Source organism: Rhyacophila brunnea, unplaced genomic scaffold (assembly GCF_057557595.1).
Source record: "Rhyacophila brunnea isolate RB1 unplaced genomic scaffold, BYU_Rbru_1.0 scaffold_3, whole genome shotgun sequence".
In the NCBI taxonomy this organism is placed as follows: domain Eukaryota; kingdom Metazoa; phylum Arthropoda; class Insecta; order Trichoptera; family Rhyacophilidae; genus Rhyacophila; species Rhyacophila brunnea.
The window spans coordinates 21,232,832-21,252,315 of NW_028232965.1; the positions used below are offsets into that span (position 1 = coordinate 21,232,832).

The following is a 19,484-nucleotide window of genomic DNA, read 5'->3' on the forward strand; positions in this document are numbered from 1 at the left end:
GACAAGAAAAGGAAAATAAATTAGTAGAATATAACCTCACGCGAAGAAGAAAGAGCAAACCCTATCTCAAGGACTTCAAAGTCAACATGAATAATAAGAGTTTTATTGGTAGGTAAAACTCCTTTCATTATCAATGTAGGTACCTAAAATTTTTCAACAATTTGCACTTCCTTGAATCCGGAGAGAACACTTTTGCTGAAAACCAAACGCTCTCGCTTATAAATCACATCTGCGAAGCGACGGTTTTAACCTTTTCTATTTTTTTATTCATTGACCAAGAATTCTGGTATTTCAAAATTCAAGTATGACTAGCCACGGCTTGTTTGTATCAGTTTATTGACAAATAATATTTATTTAACACGTAGCTCGTTGGGGAAACGTCATAAGATATGTGTGAGTAGCAACATTGAAGTGACAACGCCGTCGCCGATTGCTTTGTAAATTTTTGTCGTACAATCCTAAATTATTTAGGAACGTGGCACGCCAGTTGTGCAAATTACTAGTTATTGTCTTACATTTTATACTTAATCATGGGTTTAACAATATCTAGTGTTTTTACCAGACTCTTTGGTAAAAAACAAATGCGGATTCTCATGGGTATGTTTGGCTCATTGGCGGAATAAATGTACTGACAGTTAAACTGTCGTCATTCAATTGGAATTCCATTCCAGTTTGTTTATGATCGATACCTATGAATAATTAGTATTAATTAATGTAAATCATGCATTTTCAGTGGGGCTTGATGCCGCCGGAAAAACAACTATACTGTACAAGCTGAAACTTGGAGAAATAGTGACTACCATTCCGACTATCGGCTTCAATGTCGAAACGGTGGAATACAAAAATATAAGCTTTACCGTCTGGGATGTTGGCGGTCAAGACAAAATCAGACCGCTCTGGCGTCACTACTACCAGAATACCCAAGGATTAATATTTGTAATCGACTCCAATGATCGCGACAGGGTTGTCGAGGCCGAGAATGAATTGGCGAATATGGCAAGTTTTTATCGATGCTTATCTAATTCATGGGTTCACCTTGAGGTATATCATAATAGTTTCTGTCCACAGTCATCCGTTGAAAAGCATCCAGTCTATATACATGTAGTTCTAAAACTATAATTGGTAATTGTGCCGCAGAGGTGGACACGAGCTTTTATATTTTTTTTTTACGAAAACAATTTATTCCATGTAGACAATTATAATAAATACCTTTTTCTGTCGGCGCAACGGCTTTTCGATCCAATAGTCGTTAATTGAAAATTTGAAATTTTCGTACATTTTGATACACCATTATCATAAACTAATAGCGCCTGTACATGTGCATGGAATTACTGTCGGCAACTGTGATTATTTTAAACTGTCTTGACAATAACTGTTTACACGTAAAAGTGCTGACTGTCTCTCCAATCTCATTCTTCAAGAGTAAGCGAGACGCGAGGTTGTCATTTTATACTATCTGACAGGTCGTATTGAAAATCGAAGCTCAAAATGAGTAGTTCATTTTTTTACCGGCATGTTCGCCCTACTGCGCAGGCGAAGATCGAGAATAATCTTACTTGCGCGCAATAAATCATCACAATTTGGAATCTTGTTTGATTTATGCACGCAATCTTGCCAACGCAGGATAATACATATTTCACCATACATTTTCTTATTGTGCATAGTACATCCATGCACGTATAAGCGGGGTATAAGATTATATGAGGTAATATTAGGTTGGGGTAAGTTAGATTAGGTTAGGTTTGGTTTGGTCTAAAAAGAAAGTTGTAAAATCTCATGTCCACCTCTGCGGCACATTTACCCTATAATTATTTGGGTAGGTATAGTAAATAGTTGATTTGTTCATCAAATTAAATCTCATAATATTCTCGTCACACCAGTCATATTTATAATATAAGGATTGGTTAACATCATCATGTTTTAGATAATTCGATTCATAAAATAGGTATGAAGGTAATAAGGGGACATCCATAAATAATGTTACATTCTTACATATTTTTATTCTCTCACCGCTCGTTGGCACATTTTTTTACACCTGTCTAAATTACAGCAACAAATTCAAACCTTCCTTCATTCATAAACTATTTCGCAATATTTTATTCTCGGAAAAAAACGTTGATTATGTTTTGTCAGATCTGAGATATATTTTACCCGTAACCCTTTCGTCACAATTATATCACATCCCTTCGCCCCGTTAGGATGTGATTTTATATATGGAAAACCTCTAATATTGAATATGACTAGGTGATAAGACTGAAAATTTTTCCATCTAACATTTTGGAAAATAAGGTATATAGGTATTGTGTGAAACATAATATCTACTTTTAAATAATTCAAGAATTTTAAAAACAATGTTATCATCATAAAACCTGCTTTTTTACTGTATTTCTGTGTGAAGTCCTTCTACAACCGTCGAGACTAAATTTGTAAATTTCCTTCATGCATTAATTAATCATTTCAAATGTATCGTGACTGTCCTGCATAATTTGGTCCATTTTTATAAAATTGTTGTCTTTATGACCTATGATTATTAAAAATATGTAACTATTGTTGCAGCTAAAAGAGGATGAACTCCGGGATGCTGTCATATTGATTTTTGCGAATAAACAAGACTTACCTAATGCCATGAGTGCGGCAGAGTTGACCAATAAGCTTAATCTTAATAGTCTTCGCAATCGCCATGTAAGTTCACCTCTCCAACTATCTTGTCTATATTTTAATCACTAAACGTTTCATCAACAGAAGAGGTGTGTTATGAGTGGAAACTTAATCTTTTAATAAATTAACACATTGAGCTCTGCAATATAATATTATGTAGTTACATTGTGTTATTAACTCTGAGATGTTATCCACAGATTTTTATATTTTATAAATCAAATTCGATTAAATACAAGTAATTTTTTTTTATATTTGATATTTACACTGCATTTTATAGTATACCAATCAATAACTTTATACTTTTAGTGTTGGCTAAAAATTACAATTTTTCTATTGTCATTATCGCAGATTCTTTATCCTAGAGAGCAATACTATAGAAGAGAATTCTCCCAGTGGCCGTATTGAAGAAAATCATTAGTATCCAACAGTTTTTATGACACTAATAGACTTCTGACTCTTAGAAGAAAATAAGTATGTGTGGCAAGCACAGAAGTGAAGCTTTTTGTTTTCTTCCTTTTTCATAATCTTTAATATCATTATCGTCAATGTATGACAACTGTGCACGTATTCTCATCATCGCTACAACCCATCCCATCTTCACTTCCAGTAAAGTTCTCCATATACTCCACAGTTACTTAACAGTTAAATTATTGCATGATTTGTATACATCAGGGGGGGGCAAACTTTTTGGATGGAGGGCCAAATTCAAGAATTTAAAATGAGCGGCGGGCCGCAAGTAAAATACCATTTTTAGATATACACTATTTATTATCACGAAAAATAAACATTACAAAAAATTAATGAGAAGAATGAAACTGTTTTAATGTTGTTGTGAAAATGTTGTAATGAAATTAATGAGTAGAAAAAATCATTTTTTTAATTCAGGTGTTAATTTTGTAGTTGATATTCTCAAAACTGCTTGTAAATGGGCATCGGAGATATTTGACCGTAAAGAATTTTTATTGAGGTCCAAGTTGGTCGAATTTGTCTGAATTAAGGGCATTATAAAATTTGGAGATTTCTTCACGACGATGCAATTCTCTTAAATCAGTGTCACACAGCAGATCAATAATATCAAGTTGTAGCTCACCAAATCTTTGTGAAAAATTGTCATTCAGAGCTTTAATAATTTTACCATATTCTTCAAATTTATATTCTGGTATATTCAGCAACTTCAAAGTTGGAAAGTGGTCCACGTTGTTATTCGATATTTTTCGAAGGAATGACTTGAGTTTTAATTGAAATCCATTCAAACTTTTTACCATATCATGGGCATATATTTTGTTTCCTTCCAACGCGGAGTTAAAAGTATTTAAATGTGTCACGATGTTCAACGTAGAAAATAGTGGTTACATAGTGTAGACGAGATGCAAGGAAGACGTATTGAGATAATACATTTACAAAACAACAAATTCTTCAAATTTTAATCTATTGTCAATATTTTTTAAAAAATTATAAAAAAGTTATTCGTAATCAGAAGTACAATTAATGATGGCGGGCCGCAAAAAAATACCCGGCGGGCCACATGCGGCCCGCGGGCCGCAGTTTGCCCTCCCCTGGTATACATCAAACAATGTTGCCAACCATACTATAATTATAGTACAATACTATAATTTTAATTCGGGGAAAAATGATAATTACTATAATTTTACGCCAAATATACTATAATTTTGTAAGATTCAAGGCGAAAAATGTTCCTGTACTATATCTCTTACAGAAATACTATATTTTTTTACGCTTTGGTACTATAATCAGCATCAAAAAAGATGCCATACTGACGTCAAAGACAAAATAGCCAAAGTACATAGGTATTTTGAATTATGTATTGTCATTGATGCTTCGAATGCGTGGCGTGCTTAGTAAAAATCAACAGGCGATTTCAGTCTTGTTATCGTTTAAGATTCTATAGCCGTATGAGTGTCATGTGTTTATGACTCAAAATTAAAATGATCCACCCCATCAAATAGTCGTGCATACCGAGTGCCCTCTAATTTTTTTACATTTACCACGGTTTCAATGGTGCAATAGGTATTAAAGCCAGTTTTTAGAATTTTAGAATCGATTATCACAGTTTTTTTACAACATCAGTCGGATTCACTCTACTGGAAAAATTGGTGTATCACACGTTAATCTATTTTAAAACTTTACCCACCACTCATGCCTGCGACATTCTGTAAGTAGCTAAGTGTTGCGAACCGCACGTACCATGTGCAATTTTGCCATATATAATATGTTTGTTGTGATATTTCTTTTAAAGATTTTCAACAGATTGTTCAACGTAATATACTCAAAAAATATGTTTTGCATTTTCACAGATTCTCGTCATTTTATAATTTTGTTTTATTTTGTTGTACTTAGATATTTTTCAGAAGTCAAATGGGTCGAAAATGTATAATGTTATAATAAATTAGTGCCGCAGGCAATTTATCAGATAATCTTATTTGTTTTAGTCCGAGTAACACTTAAAATTATCTGCTTACTGATACTATTTGGTTTCATAAAAATCTAAAATAGAATCTGTGGCCATAAATATTTGTTTTAGGCCCAATTTGCAAGCTACTGCCAACGAATTGTTTAATAATTCATTAGATATATTAGTACTCATATATATTGGAAAAGCAAAGGACGTAACGATATATTGTTTTTACTGCCAACGAATTGTTTAATAATTCATTAGATATATTAGTACTCATATATATTGGAAAAGCAAAGGACGTAACCATATATTGTTTTAGAAACCAAAAAAGCTGATGATTTCATCGTTTCAACCAGGCAATCCCACGATTCGAGAAACTTTCTCAGTGACCAGAAAATAAATGATCATCAGCATCAGCGAGGGACACAAAAACGAGGAAGGCACATTTTTGCCTTAAATCTCTGCATGTTTGTTGCTTACTATTATAATATTAATCTAAAATTGTTTTTTGTCGACAGTGGTATATTCAATCTACGTGTGCAACCCAAGGCCAGGGTCTGTATGAAGGTCTGGATTGGCTATCTAATGAGTTGGCCAAGAAGTGAGAAGTGCGCCGCTCATAATGTGACTCCATGTGCACATATTCAACACACCATTTTGCCAAAGTTTGAACACCTCTGCACTGTCCGATGTCAATGTGTTGAATAGTGAGCACCGCTATATTCCAATTAAATAAAAAGAACTCATAATTTTCTGAAGCATCTTACTGTGATTTTGATGTTAAGAGTTATTAATTGTGTCATTCCGCAATGATGCTTTCAAATGAACTGAAGAAATATTATCAATATATTATCTGAACTCTTTATTTTGTATATTTGTGAAAATTTTCATGTTGTAATACTTTTTTATGAAAAACTTATCTAATATCATATATATATCTAATTGTTACTAAATTAGAAACCGCCTGGAAGGAGGTTTGTTATAATATTTCAACCAGCGAAATAGCAAATTATCTTTATTTGATTTTACATTTTACAAAAAAATTGAACTTGTTGACTGGTTTTCAAATTATCACAACAATGATTTCAATTATATTTATTTAACTAATCAAACTGTAATTATTTTAAATCTTAATTATTTATAATGGATAATCAAAATAAACTGAAAAGAAAAACATGGTGTCTCGTCTCGCTGCCTTTTAACATTTTACAGTTTATGTATAGTCTATGCGGGTTGAAATGTTATTGCGGGTCACCTGTAAATTATAATTATGTATTCTCTAATATTTCTAGAAGGAATTTTCTATCTGATATCCTAGATGTTAACAATAATTTGTGAAAAGCTTGAGTTAGTTTTAAGGATGTTTGTCTTTGGCGATTTGTGCCACATGAAGAAATATCACTTTGATGTATTTAATTTCAATAAAGATTTATTTATAGTTAAAAACACCACAGACTTTAAATTAATCTATTATAAAATTATTGTATAAAAAAGTCACTCATTCACAGAACACGGTAAACATAACCCATATAAACTTTTGAACTCATTATATTTATGACACGCAACTTTAGTGTGTGCAATCCAAAATATTGCCACATCTAAAGAGTCATTAAATAAATAATTATGTGAAATATTGTGCAATACATATAAATTTTCATATCGATGACAAGTCACATTTTATGCTAGCCATTCACAATGGCCCAAGTCAGACAAATATTTGCGGTCACTGTGGCAGAGGCGCAGAAAGGGAATTTCGTTGGAACGGGCAAAATTAAAAATTGACAATATTCGTATGTCGAGAACTAGTATGTAATCACTAGAATCACTGATCAAAGAAACGTTTTTCAGAAGATTAGTGAATAAACATGTGCGTGGGAAAGGTGACTATAATAACAAAAATCTCATTTCTCAAACTGGAGGGTGCCATGGTCAGAAAGGTTTTTCCAGGGAGCTGCGGAATATTGCAAAGTATGATTTTTCTACTAACAAAAAATGTTTTGAGGTTGTACATTTTTAAAACATTATTTTTATGTACGAGGGAGTTCCATAAGTTCGCTAAATGGGACAGAAAAAAAGGGATATTTATATATGTTTTATATTTTTATTTTTCAATATAATCTCCTCGGACATGGATCCACTTCTTAGATCTATTTATCAATTTTTCTAAACCTTTAAAAAAATAATTTTCCGATTTGCCTTCAAAATTCTCGTTTACTTGAAAACAGATTATAATCACTAGGTGCAATGATGCAGTATGCAATTCCTGGAAGCCACATTTTTTCATAGCAGCCATTGCAATTTGAGCCTTATGAACAGGTGCTTTGTAATGAAGTAAGAACATGCCTTTTGTTTTTTTACCCCTCCTTTTTACTTTAATAGATTCTTTTATTCTTATTATTAGGATTCTTATCTATATAAATGTGCTTTTTATCTCACAATGAGGTGTTACATCCGACATTTTTCACATTTTACATTTTGCAACAATTCAACACAGGAACATAAAATGATTGTTTAAAAGGGCATATTGATTTACACCAATAGTTATGATGTCATTTCATTCTTATCATTACATATAAAACAAAATTCATACACGTAAACCAGTTATTTTAAATCTGCAGAAACAATGTAAACTGTGAAAGTGTACTTATTGAAAGAGATTTATATTCAGTTGGTGTACTTTGGTAGCAATGCTAATTCTGCCATGATGCTACTGTCCAACATGATCTTCTTGGCTACGTGTTAAAATTGTGAACTAGCAAGCTCCTCCCATTTTCGATTATAGCGCCTTCCGGTTAGCGACGAGTTATCCACGTGTTAGAACTGTGAACTAAACAAGCTCCTCCTATTAAGTCATCGACAGCGACTTCGAGCTTGTGCCTAAATCTTCTTGTTGGACAGTACTTCAAATGATATGAAGGTGAACACAAATAGGTCATACTGAATTTTATTCTACACAAAGCAATTTTTTGACGATTATGAATTATTACACAACAAGAGTTTATAATATAATGGAATGCTAAGATAGTGACTAAAAATGAGTTTTTAAAAATTAATTAGAGTGACACAATTTTTATTTCACCTAGGTTTTCTCACTTGTACCCATAGACCAGTGATTCCAAATCAGGTTCCATGGGCTCTGTCAAGCATTCCATGAAAGAAATAACAGACAGGTTCTCAGAGGTACAAAATGTTTCAAGGGTTTTGCCAAATAAAGGTTTTGAATCTCTGCCATAGAATTACAACTGCATTTTATTCTCAAATATCCTTCGTATTTAAACTGGTACATATGTGTACCCCTTGAGATAAGTACATGAAAACTTTGAAGGGGTATGCATTTGAACATTTTTTTTCCTATTTTTAAAACTTAGTAATTTTAAAAGATGTAGCATTTGTAGTCAGTGTACTATATATATTAATTATGATGGTATGTATTTTATATAATTATAGTATCTTCTTGACAAAGTACCTAGTATGAAAAAAAAATGATATTGTGTGTCAAGAGTGTCAAGTCTTACATCTGACTTGGGTAGCTCAGAAAAACATAAAAATGGTCACGAATCCGACCGATGAAAATTTTCAATAGGCGGAGTAAATCACAAAACGTGATGCAAAATGAGGTAAAATCTATCTGGGACCTCATTGAGCCGTCCCACATGTACTTGCAGTGTGTTATGTCATGTGACGAGCGCAAGCACTCGCTAGATTTTCAACAACGTGACATATTTATCTTCGTTCCAAAATGAATTAGGACCGCTTCGAGCTTGAAAAAACAGTTTTATGGCCATTTCAAAATAACTTATGCCACCTAGGTTGTCAATGCTGAGAATAAATCTTGCTAGCTTGCTTGCTGATATTAAATCTCAGGAGCTTTATGTCACGACTGAGTTATGCCCATTAAAAATGTATTACGTCACATACTGCCAAATGAATCACGTTATATGGATTCCGCACACATTTGATACTCAAGTGTAAGGCGCGGTGAGATATGCGCCATCTGGACAAGGTCTATACTATAATAATATGGATACTGACATGTTGTAAGTTTGAGAAACACTGAAAGACCTGTTTCCATCAACCACATCATAATATTTAAAGTTCAAATAAATTATATGGCAACACAACTGAGTAAGAGAGGTGTCACTCACTTTTTCAATTTTATTATTATTGTGTCAGTGTGTCACAATGCATCATAGGTTTCCATATTATTATAATATTGTATTCCAAACTTGGATTTGCTTAAAATGGGTATAATATCTAGTGTTTTTACAAAACTTTTTGGACAACAGGAATTCAAGTTTATTATGGGTTGTACCTATGTCAATTTGATTTTCTATAATATTATTTTGTAATTATGTAGGTATAAATGTTATGTGGGTAAAAAAAAAATGTTTACAAAAATAATACCAAGGTACGAGGGTGGGTCAATAATTCCTTAGAAAAAAGCATTAAAACAGTTTTTATTTTTGTATTTTTTTTTTATTTCTCAACATAATCTCCTTGGAGCTCAATACACTTGGTTAGACGTTTCTCAATTTTTTTTAAACCGTCAGAAAAATAAATTTTCGGAAGGTCCTCAAAATAAGCATTTGTCCGATCGATGACTTCTTCATTTGAAAAAAAACGTTGTCCACTTAGCCATTTTTTTAAGTTTGGGAAAAGGAAAAAGTCACTGGGGGCTAAATCTGGCGAATACGGTGGGTGGTCGACCAATTCGAACTTCAATTCTTCAATTTTAGCCATTGATCGTAAGCATGTGTGAACACGGGCATTGTCCTGATGAAAGAGGATTTTTTTCCTGTTTAAATGAGGCCGTTTTTCTTCAATTTTGTTTTTTAGCTGGTCCAGTAAAGATGCATAATAATCCCCTGTTATTGTTTTTCCTTTTTCCAAATAGTCAACGAAAATAATTTCACGTGCATCCCAAAATACAGTAGCCATAACCTTACCAGCTGTTTTTACGGTTTTCGCCTTCTTTGGACATGGTTTGCCTTCGCAATCCACTGCTTTGACTGTTCTTTCGTCTCGGGAGTATAGTGGTGTATCCATGTTTCATCTACAGTCACAAAGCGACGAAAAAATTCATCCGGATTGCGTTGCATGAGCGACAACAGGGCTTTAGAGGCCACCACCCTATTGCGTTTATTGTCGACTGTAAGCAAACGCGGCACCCATCTTGCAGAAATATTTTTCATGCCCAATTTGTCATGTAAAATAGAAATGACGCTACCTTTTGAGATCCCTGTAACCTCAATTATCTCACTCAACTTTAATCTTCGGTCACTTAACACCATTTCGTGGATTTTATTGATCATTTCTGATGTAGTCACCTCTACAGGACGTCCTGAGCGTGGTTCATCCTTTGTTGATGTACGACCACGTTTAAATTCATTTAACCAGTTATAAATAGTTGCAAGTGAAGGAGCAGATATGCCGTGAACTAAATCCAACTCATTTTTTATTTCCTTTGCTGTTAACCCTTTTATATTAAAATGTTTAATAACAGCTCTAAACTCAATTTTCTCCATTTTCCACAAGCAATTTTTTTTTTTAAATGTACGAGAAACACACAACAACCCGACCAATCTGATTGAAACTTCGCAGCATACTGAATCGGTAGTGCCGCTGCATGAAAACAAACCGCTTACAGTACTAGTCGCGCCACCTGTCGGCTTTTCTAAGGACTTATTGACCCACCCTCGTATTGAGATATCATGAGGTTCTGAGCTAGCTCAGGGTGTATCGGAACCCGGGATTCACAAAATTAAATTTATTTTATTTATTTAGGAAAAACAGTTACATATTGATTACAAAAATTTAAAATATAATAATGAAAAGTTATTGCAACCAGCAAAGTTTCCATGTATACATTATAATATATTTAAGCCTAACAAGATAGAGAGTAAGAACCTACCCTATGTTTGATAATATTTATAACTTTAGCAGTCGATAAGTATAGAATAGACCCACTAGTGTAGTTAAGGTGTTTTGAGACCAAAAACCTAACACAACCTACAGTGGCGCACCCAGGGGGGGGGGGGCAAGGGGCCCTGGCACCCCCCAAAAATAAAGCCAATTAACTATACCTTGGGCTTAGACAAATAAAAACACGGCAAAAAAATGATTTGTAATTCTCCAGCACCCTTTTTAGAAAAATTTCTTAGATTTAAATTTTTAACACAAAAATTTCGAAACACTAATGTCAGGTTTTTTTAGAAACCCAATCCTTAATGGAACTGTCAAAAAAATCTCAGTGTCCACCCGAATTCCGAAGTGGTGTAGGTCACGGCTGGGGAGGACTGACAGGGCTCTAACCTGGGGCCCGGCGTGTCAGGTTGACCAGATAAGTGAGATAAACACATCATAAATTAGCTTTAATAGTAAAAAAAGTCGCTATTATACTTCATTGCCTTAAACATTTTAGATTATATAATTGTGCAATATATTTTCTGATTATTATGTGTCGATACTTGACAGCTCAATTATTAAAGTAGATGTATTAAAAATCACCAATAATTCACTGTATAAGTACCCTTAATTTGAACTAAAACACAATTTGAAAAACGTTAATGTAGTGTTTTAGACTGCCTTTAATCTTAGCGGTAGGTAGGGGGCCCGCCAAATATCCTAGCCTGAGGGCCTGTTTCAGGATGTGAGGGCCATGGTGTAGGTACACCGAGTGCAATAGACAAAAGACCGATAAACGAGAAATTAGGCTGTGTTGTGTTGAGTAGGTTTGTGTATAAGTTAAATGCACTAATACTTTTTTGTCCATTTTCAATTAATATTTTGGAACCTCAATATTAAAAAACCAAAAATCGATGATAAACATTCGGCGAAAAGAACGACTACACCAACTAGTCGGTGGTGGTGTAAATCAAAAGAACATTTTTTTTCAGTGGAATTCGGTATAAATATTGTAGCTCTCTAGACCAAGCGGGTAGCACAGCCGATAATATTTGAGTAATGTTTTAGCAAACTAGGCGCACATGTCCAGCATGGTCGCTGTTAGTCACTTCCAATCCTCCAGTTGCTGATGACACGCTCAACCGTTACCGCCGTTATGCCTCCAATTTAATAAAAACTAGGAGAAACTGTACAAATATACCGCCGTGTATTGTGAAAATATGTAAAAATAATTATATGAAGAAGAAAAAAGCCTATGGGACTAATTTACATTCTCCTCCTTGGGCCCCCCCCAATATTAAATCCTGAGTGCGCCACTGACAACCTGTATACTTATTTTTGGGTTACGTTAGGTTTTGGTTTGGTTTTTGGTCTCAAAAAACGATATGTTTTCTTATAATATTCCTGTTTTAATTCAGTGGGACTTGGTGATGTTGGAAAAACTTGTATACTATACAGGTTGAAGCTTGGAAAACATATTCTAAATACTATACCTACGATAGGTTATAATGTGGAATCCGTCAATCACAACAATGTAAATCTTAGTCTTTGGGACCTTGGCGGTGGTGAGAAAGTTAGACAACTGTGGTATTTTTTTAATCACGATACCCAAGGTGTAATATTTGTTGTTGACTCCACTGATCGCGACAGACTTTTCGAGGCAGAGGAATGTGTTGCAAATTTGGTTGGTATAACAATTTTTTTTTTAATAATATTTAAAAATTATTTAACAAACTACAATGCGGCTTCTCTATTGTGGCTGTCATCTCAATGCTCCCTCTCCCTCTACTCCTTGAATCCATTCTCACTATATAAAGTGGTCAGACATGTTGGTCACAATATTGAAGTTACACTATTGACTATACACTAATTATATTTTATGACTTTGGATACCATATTATGCATTAGCCGGCTTGCACATTTAAACTCGCCTCGTTTGCGAGTCATAAATCAAATCATTGTAGAAATGTCGCACTCATGTTGCATAGCCGCCCACATATGAACCTAGTGACAGTGACGATTGCAACCTCTCGAAACATCAAATTCGTCAAAAAAATGAAACGCTACCTAAAAATGACATCAGACGCCGAAACAGCGATTATTATGTATTGACCGCAGAAATCGTCTGTAGTGGTTTCTCCTTTGGTGCGCTCGTCCCTCATTTGTAGGAAATACTGCAACCAGCGACGTATGGATTAAAATGGCTAACTCGTAGCGGTCTACGCAGACGCAACTGCAACACTGACAGCGAGCAATTTGAAGGCCGAGTCTCATGCTATTTGTTGTTAGCGACACCAGATGTTTTTTTCGAAATAAATTTATTTCTATATATGTATAATTCTACCAATGTGCGGAGTTCCGTTTGGTAACGTGTGTTTTGTGAATAACGATTACGTCACAACGTATTCAATATATTCCAGATGAGACGAGTTTAGATGTGCGAGCCAGCTTATAGTTGATACATGTCGCACATTTGATGAGTATTTTTAAAATTCACAGAGAAGAAAAGACAACTATGAACAATTATCAATACTGACATGCATGGTTTGTGATTTACATAATTGCCGTAATGAATTTGAGCTATTATGTACTTGATTAATATTATAATAAATAATGTATCTTTTTTCTTTTATCCTTATCAGTATGTAACTAATTTATTTATAGTTAAAACGAGAAATACTACTTCATGATGCAATAGTTTTGATTTTTGCCAATAAGCTAGATTTACCAAATGCAATGTCAAAAGAGGAATTGAATAATATGCTTAATCCAAATACATTTGGCCACCATCTGGTAAGGATTAATAATTTTTCTTAACCTTTTAGTTAGTAGGGTCAATTAATCCATTCTCTAATATTATTCATGAGCCGCAGAGGGAACAAGTGTTACAGATAATGACACATTCTCTCCCAGATCCAGAATATTTTAAATTAAAAAGTACATATCGCATACTCCAGCTACCAATCATTTCACATATATCGATGATTTCTGTCACAGCACAATAAACAAAAAGTAATATACATGCAATAGATGAAAGCATTTTACTATTCTTCACTGAAAACCTAAGTTGGTAATTATTAGGATATGGTGGACCACAATAAATGGCATGGAGAACCAAGGGTTGTGGACCACTGCATTTAACTCACGCTTAATAGACACTCGTTATATGGAATGCTACTGTACATTTTTTTTATTACATTTTTAATACCTATGAAAATTAATTAGGTTGTTGGTGAATCAGATGGTTACCTACATGTTAATTATTGTACGTATTACATTCTGCCATTGCACAGTATACCGTGAGCTATCTTACCGGAAAGAAATTCCCATATACTGTTGCAATAAAATAAAAACCTGTTGTTCAAGGAGCATTGCAGACAGTACTGTTCCAGTTTTATTAGATTCAATAAGAACATTAATTTGATATTGATTGGCATCAAATGTTTGATATTAACGCTGTCATTATGATCAGATATTTGATAGGTACAACTTGATACGAGAACCCACCAGAATTTTAAATAAATTATAGTTTATACAATATTATGATTGCATTTCTAATTTACTTACCTACATATTTTTTACCTATGTCTTTCCCTTGTATTCTGATGGTTTTTATAACGTATCTTAATTTGGTTTATTTAGTTGAGGAATTAATTTCAATATTTTATACGGCCATCTATTTCCGATAGAACATCTTACGAAGAACTGTGTTATAGCAAACTGCATATGTACAAATTTCCGGCCATGGAATAAGATACATCTCGAAATGCCTAATTTGGATTTGCAGCAAAATTTTAAAGGTGTAGGTTAGGTTAATGGATGTCATGAAAAGAAAAAAAAAATATTTGTGTTGAAAGAAATGTATCGGGTAGAAAAATATGGATGCTTCAAAATATTGATATTACCACGTTTTTCTTGTCTTCTTGTTTGCCCGGTGGTTGTGTGTCCAGTACAAATCTTGCAATTGATTTTTAACTAACTTCCCGACTAGCTAGACATTTGAAACTTTTAGAATATATCAGAACATGATGCCTATGCGTTCTTTTAATAATTTTAGCCATCTTTAAGTAGAATTGAATTCATTTTCAGTTAATTCTGTTTTGTATGAAAAGTTATTTCGGAAGAAATCCGTAATCCAATCCACTATTATTGGTTGCTAAGAAGGTGGTCCTAGCAACTAAATTATTAATATATACGTGTGTTACTATGGAAATCAAAATGACATTTCAGTATTCTATATTTGTTTGTTTTTTGCAAAATAGCAAAAAGATGATTTGTTGACAATTACCTTATTTGTCCTAAATTATTAATACATAGAATTGTCAAGTTTATATGATTCAACAGAAAATTTAAAAACGTGGTATATAAAAAGTTCTTTTTATCTTGTAATTATTTTTGATAATTATTATTTATCATTTTTATTGTTGAAATAATATATTATCCATATTTTTCATGAGTACTTTATTTCTACAGTGGCATATACAACCTGTGAGTGCAGTTACAGGAGAAGGTCTTTATGAAGGATTAGAATGGCTGACTAGTGAAGTTGCAAAAACAAAAAAGCCACCAATAGGAAAAAGATTGTGCAGCAAAATACACAATTGGATCATAAAGTAGCCATTTTACAATCACTTCTGGAGGCGCACACAAGCACAAAAATCATTCAACCATGACCACTTAATAGACAGTAATCAGGGGAAAAAAGATTAGTATTACGGATATAATAAAAAATGTGTTTAAGCCTCGAGAACTGTGAAGTATAATAATTATAATCTCTTTTGTTACTTAATACTTTTGTTTCTTATTATTCCAGAATCATTTATTATTTCTCAAAAATCCTTTTCAGACTTTATTTATATTAGATAAAGTAATTATTGATTCCAGCAATTTTATTCCTGACAATGTGTGAAATGACCTTGATGGATTCGAAAATCAATTGCTTGGATAAGTCTCAAAGCTATTCGAATATTTAGAAAAGTACTTTTTCGCCTTAAATTAATTCATAAAATTGTTAATTCACAAACTTATCCACTAACAGCAGGGCTCGAAATGGACTGGAACGCACCGGAGCGCCGTTCCGGTTTATAAAATTCCCAGAATTATGGCTCCGTCTCGTGGACATATTAATTTGACCGTCTGAGTGATACACCCCTGTTACAGGCGGGCTTCTCCCGGTGTAAAATAATCATTTAGTAGCTTAAGTCGAAACGTAACCCTGACCTCTAGAAACGGCTTCATAAAACACCTAATCTGATTCCTTGCTCAACCACGTAAGTATTTCTTTTTAATTTAAAAAGTAAAAATGATGATGGATGAAAGAGATAATTTTAAGACTAAATATAAGGATTTAAATATAATAAATTTTGCCGCGCATTGTGCGTGAAATCCTCGCGCGCCGGCGCCAGGGTCAGGCTCGTGATTCGCCGAATCAAAGATCACGCGATAAAATTTGGCCAATCACGAGAGTCCTTTTTTTGCTGGATGGCGTCGGTACGAGGAATTTAAAAAGAAAGAAAAAAGGAAGTTAGTAAGCGTCCCCTTTCCGATAGGTACGGACCTGACGACTACAACTGTAAAAATCCCAAATATAATTTGTAAAACTAAAAATTAAGAAAATATAAGAAGACCACGTTACGAGCACGAAAGACCGAGTTTTATTTATACTCCGACCGTTGAAATTTCTTTTTTTTGTGAATCCGGGGTTCGATGGACACCTGAGCTAGCCGCTGGAACCCCGGGGATCTCAATGGCGCCCTTGGCAACGTGAAGCTCGAAGAATCGCATGGATTCTTCCGAACCCGCAAAAAAAAAAAAAAAAAATTTACGCCCGCGAACGCTAAATAAAAGTTTATGATCCAGGAGCCGGAACAACCAAGAAATGGTTAACTAAGAAGTGGACTCCGACGTAACCCTTATCGAAGAAGAAGTGCTGTCTCCAACATCAAACCGGGAGAGCCCTCTGGTGTTCGAAGACAGTCCACATACGGAGCTGACCGCGCCTAGCGTCGTGCTGGAGACCGTAGCACCGGCGCGTCTCCAGTACGACGAATGGCTGCACAAATCCCACCTATGGAGACCAGACGCATCATCGACGGTATCCAGCGAGGAGGGCTCGTAGAGGCCACGGCCCACTCACGACGAAAAACGGCGAGCAAAATGCCGATTTTCCTAGGGTATCACTAACATGTCGTGTACCCTAGTCGACCACGGGATGTTCGGTGAGGAGAGAAAAAGGAAACGCGAGGCTAGGGAGCCTCACAAGAGGGCTGAGAAGGCGCGCAAGCTGAGATGAATCGAAGAAGCTGTACGGGCGCAGGCTCGACCACGAGGAGATGAAGCAGGACCAGTCGCCAACCCTCTAGTCAAGGGTGAACGCCGAGTTGCTGTTGGAAGTTTCAGTGTAAACAGTGTAGTTAAAAGTGAAGATAATAATCGTAAATATCCGGAAATTCTTCTAACTACGGATAAAAAGTTAATTAAGGACCCACTTTCTATAATCTTAAGTTCGTTAGTAAGAAAAATGTACATTCTAGTTCTAAAAATAACGCTTCGCAAAGTGACGCAAATTCTTTCCGTTCAAATAAAGTAAATATGAATGAATTCGAAAACATTAACATTTAAAATCGCAAACAATTTTATAAACGGGAAAGAGGATATTCTACAGTAGCGCGAAACCTGTTTCAAAGTTACGCCGTGTTAATAATTTGAATCCAAAGAGAAACGAAGAAAATAGTATACGACCGTCACTATTATTTCTTTACAAATTACCAATCGTAAATTTAACACAGCGAAAACGGAACGGGAATAATAAGGCATCACTCGACGAAAGTTGTTATGTTAAATTTTAATAAGTTAAAATTAGGTATAAGAGGATGAAAGTAGAGATTGTATGCCTGTGATAAAAAAAAAAAAAAAAGATGAGTCAATAAGCCGTAAATTTCTCAACGGGGTTTCAATAATAATAACAAAACGTGAGAGGCACCGCAAATCGGCGCGGCGCGCCTTGGAATAGGATGTCGGGCGCGTAAAACGAAACAACAATTTTTTTTTTTTTAATAAAATGGGTTTCACTAAAAATAAAGTTAATTACACAGTTTTAAGTGTACTGATTCAGAAATAAATATAATGAGAGGGTGGAATATTTCAATTTTTAATATCAATGTGATTTATACAGTCAATACAATGTTGCAAAATAATTATGGGTATTAGGGTAAAATATTAAAAGTGATAGTAAGTACCATAAGTACAATTGGAAGATTTTATATAAAATTAGTAGCTATTTAATGTATGGGGTAGGAGTAATTAATAAAGTAAACTCGAATAAATTTAAAGTACAGGAAGTCTAATTTACGAATAAATTACTAAAGAAAGAGAAAGAATAAATACAGATGAAGACAATTTGGAAGCACAAAGGGAGCCACCTCTCGAAGTAAGCGCATCCAAAGGCAGCGTAGCCGAAAATTCATGATACCAAAGCTTGATGGTGTGGAGAGTGCGCACTCTCCTTTCTCGCGCAGGTTCATGGAGAGACTAGGGACGTGACGCCTGAAAGATATCGTGAAACAACAAGAGGTACTTCCGAAGTGTAACCATCTATAAAAAAAAAAAGAAAGGGAAAAGGATACTTATTGTAAACATCCATCCTATTACCTGTGGGAGAGCCGTGCCGCCGTCAACGAGCCTGGCCGTTGTACCGCTATACGATGCCTTGCCCGCAGTAATGGGAACAGATGGAGACACAGTACCTGTCCATCTATGAGGTGATACTCCAGAGACCAGCAGATCAGTGGAAAACTTTCCACAGGAAGATATCCGCTGCTCGGAACGAGCCTGGCTCAATAGTAACGCCACTACCACGCCCTGGTTGCAAAGGCAGACGACGCCAAACGAGGTACGCTCCTATTGCACCAGAAGAAGAAAAACGTAACACGAAATAATAATTCCGAACGAGGGCCAAACGTCTACAAATGTAGCCCCTAGGAATACAAAAGAAAGATTGGAAAGCGCGAGAGTCAAAGACTGCAGCTTCGCGACCCCTCCGCTGACTAATAAAAACGAATAAAATAACAAGAAAACCTAATTAAAACAAAGTAACACAAAATAAATGTACTACACTGAAATTAAATCAAACTCTGACCTATTCAAAAGTATCGCGAAAACATTGCTTTGAGCTGAAAATAATAATCCAAAATAAATATAGAAAATAATAAAAATAGAGCTAAAGTATAGAGTTTTATGTTAGAATAGTTAGATTGTAGTTGAATTCTTTTATAAACTGTTTATCATGCCATGGACTTAACGGATGAACAAGGAATTGGATGGGTAGCCGATGAGATCAGGGCGTACCTTTCGACTTTAATCCAGATGGGGCGAATTGATACACCCCTGTTACAGGCGGGCTTCTCCCGGTGTAAAATAATCATTTAGTAGCTTAAGTCGAAACGTAACCCTGACCTCTAGAAACGGCTTCATAAAACACCTAATCTGATTCCTTGCTCAACCACGT

The 19,484-nt window shown here is 34.7% G+C and overlaps 1 protein-coding gene and 1 long non-coding RNA gene across 2 annotated transcripts; both read left to right on the top strand.

The window, feature by feature from the left end:
- Positions 1 to 402: 402 nt before the first annotated feature.
- Arf4 (ADP-ribosylation factor 2) lies at positions 403 to 6,522 on the top strand. Its single transcript, XM_085952118.1, has 4 exons — positions 403 to 597; positions 734 to 996; positions 2,557 to 2,682; positions 5,593 to 6,522. Exons 1-4 carry the CDS (start codon positions 531 to 533, stop codon positions 5,677 to 5,679), a joined length of 543 nt encoding a protein of 180 aa, XP_085808244.1. The 5' UTR covers positions 403 to 530; the 3' UTR covers positions 5,680 to 6,522.
- Positions 6,523 to 8,474: 1,952 nt separating this feature from the next.
- On the top strand, positions 8,475 to 15,765 carry LOC147068045 (uncharacterized). Its single transcript, XR_015071307.1, has 4 exons — positions 8,475 to 9,379; positions 12,397 to 12,662; positions 13,643 to 13,771; positions 15,452 to 15,765. It is a non-coding gene; the product is annotated as an uncharacterized LOC147068045 (long non-coding RNA).
- The last annotated feature ends 3,719 nt before the right edge of the window (positions 15,766 to 19,484 follow it).

Coding starts and splice junctions, on each gene's coding strand:
- Arf4 (XM_085952118.1), top strand. CDS start 531: ATGGGTTTAACAATATCTAGTGTTTTTACCAGACTCTTTGGTAAAAAA. Junction 598..733: donor ACAAATGCGGATTCTCATGG/GTATGTTTGGCT, acceptor ATGCATTTTCAG/TGGGGCTTGATGCCGCCGGA. Junction 997..2,556: donor AGAATGAATTGGCGAATATG/GCAAGTTTTTAT, acceptor CTATTGTTGCAG/CTAAAAGAGGATGAACTCCG.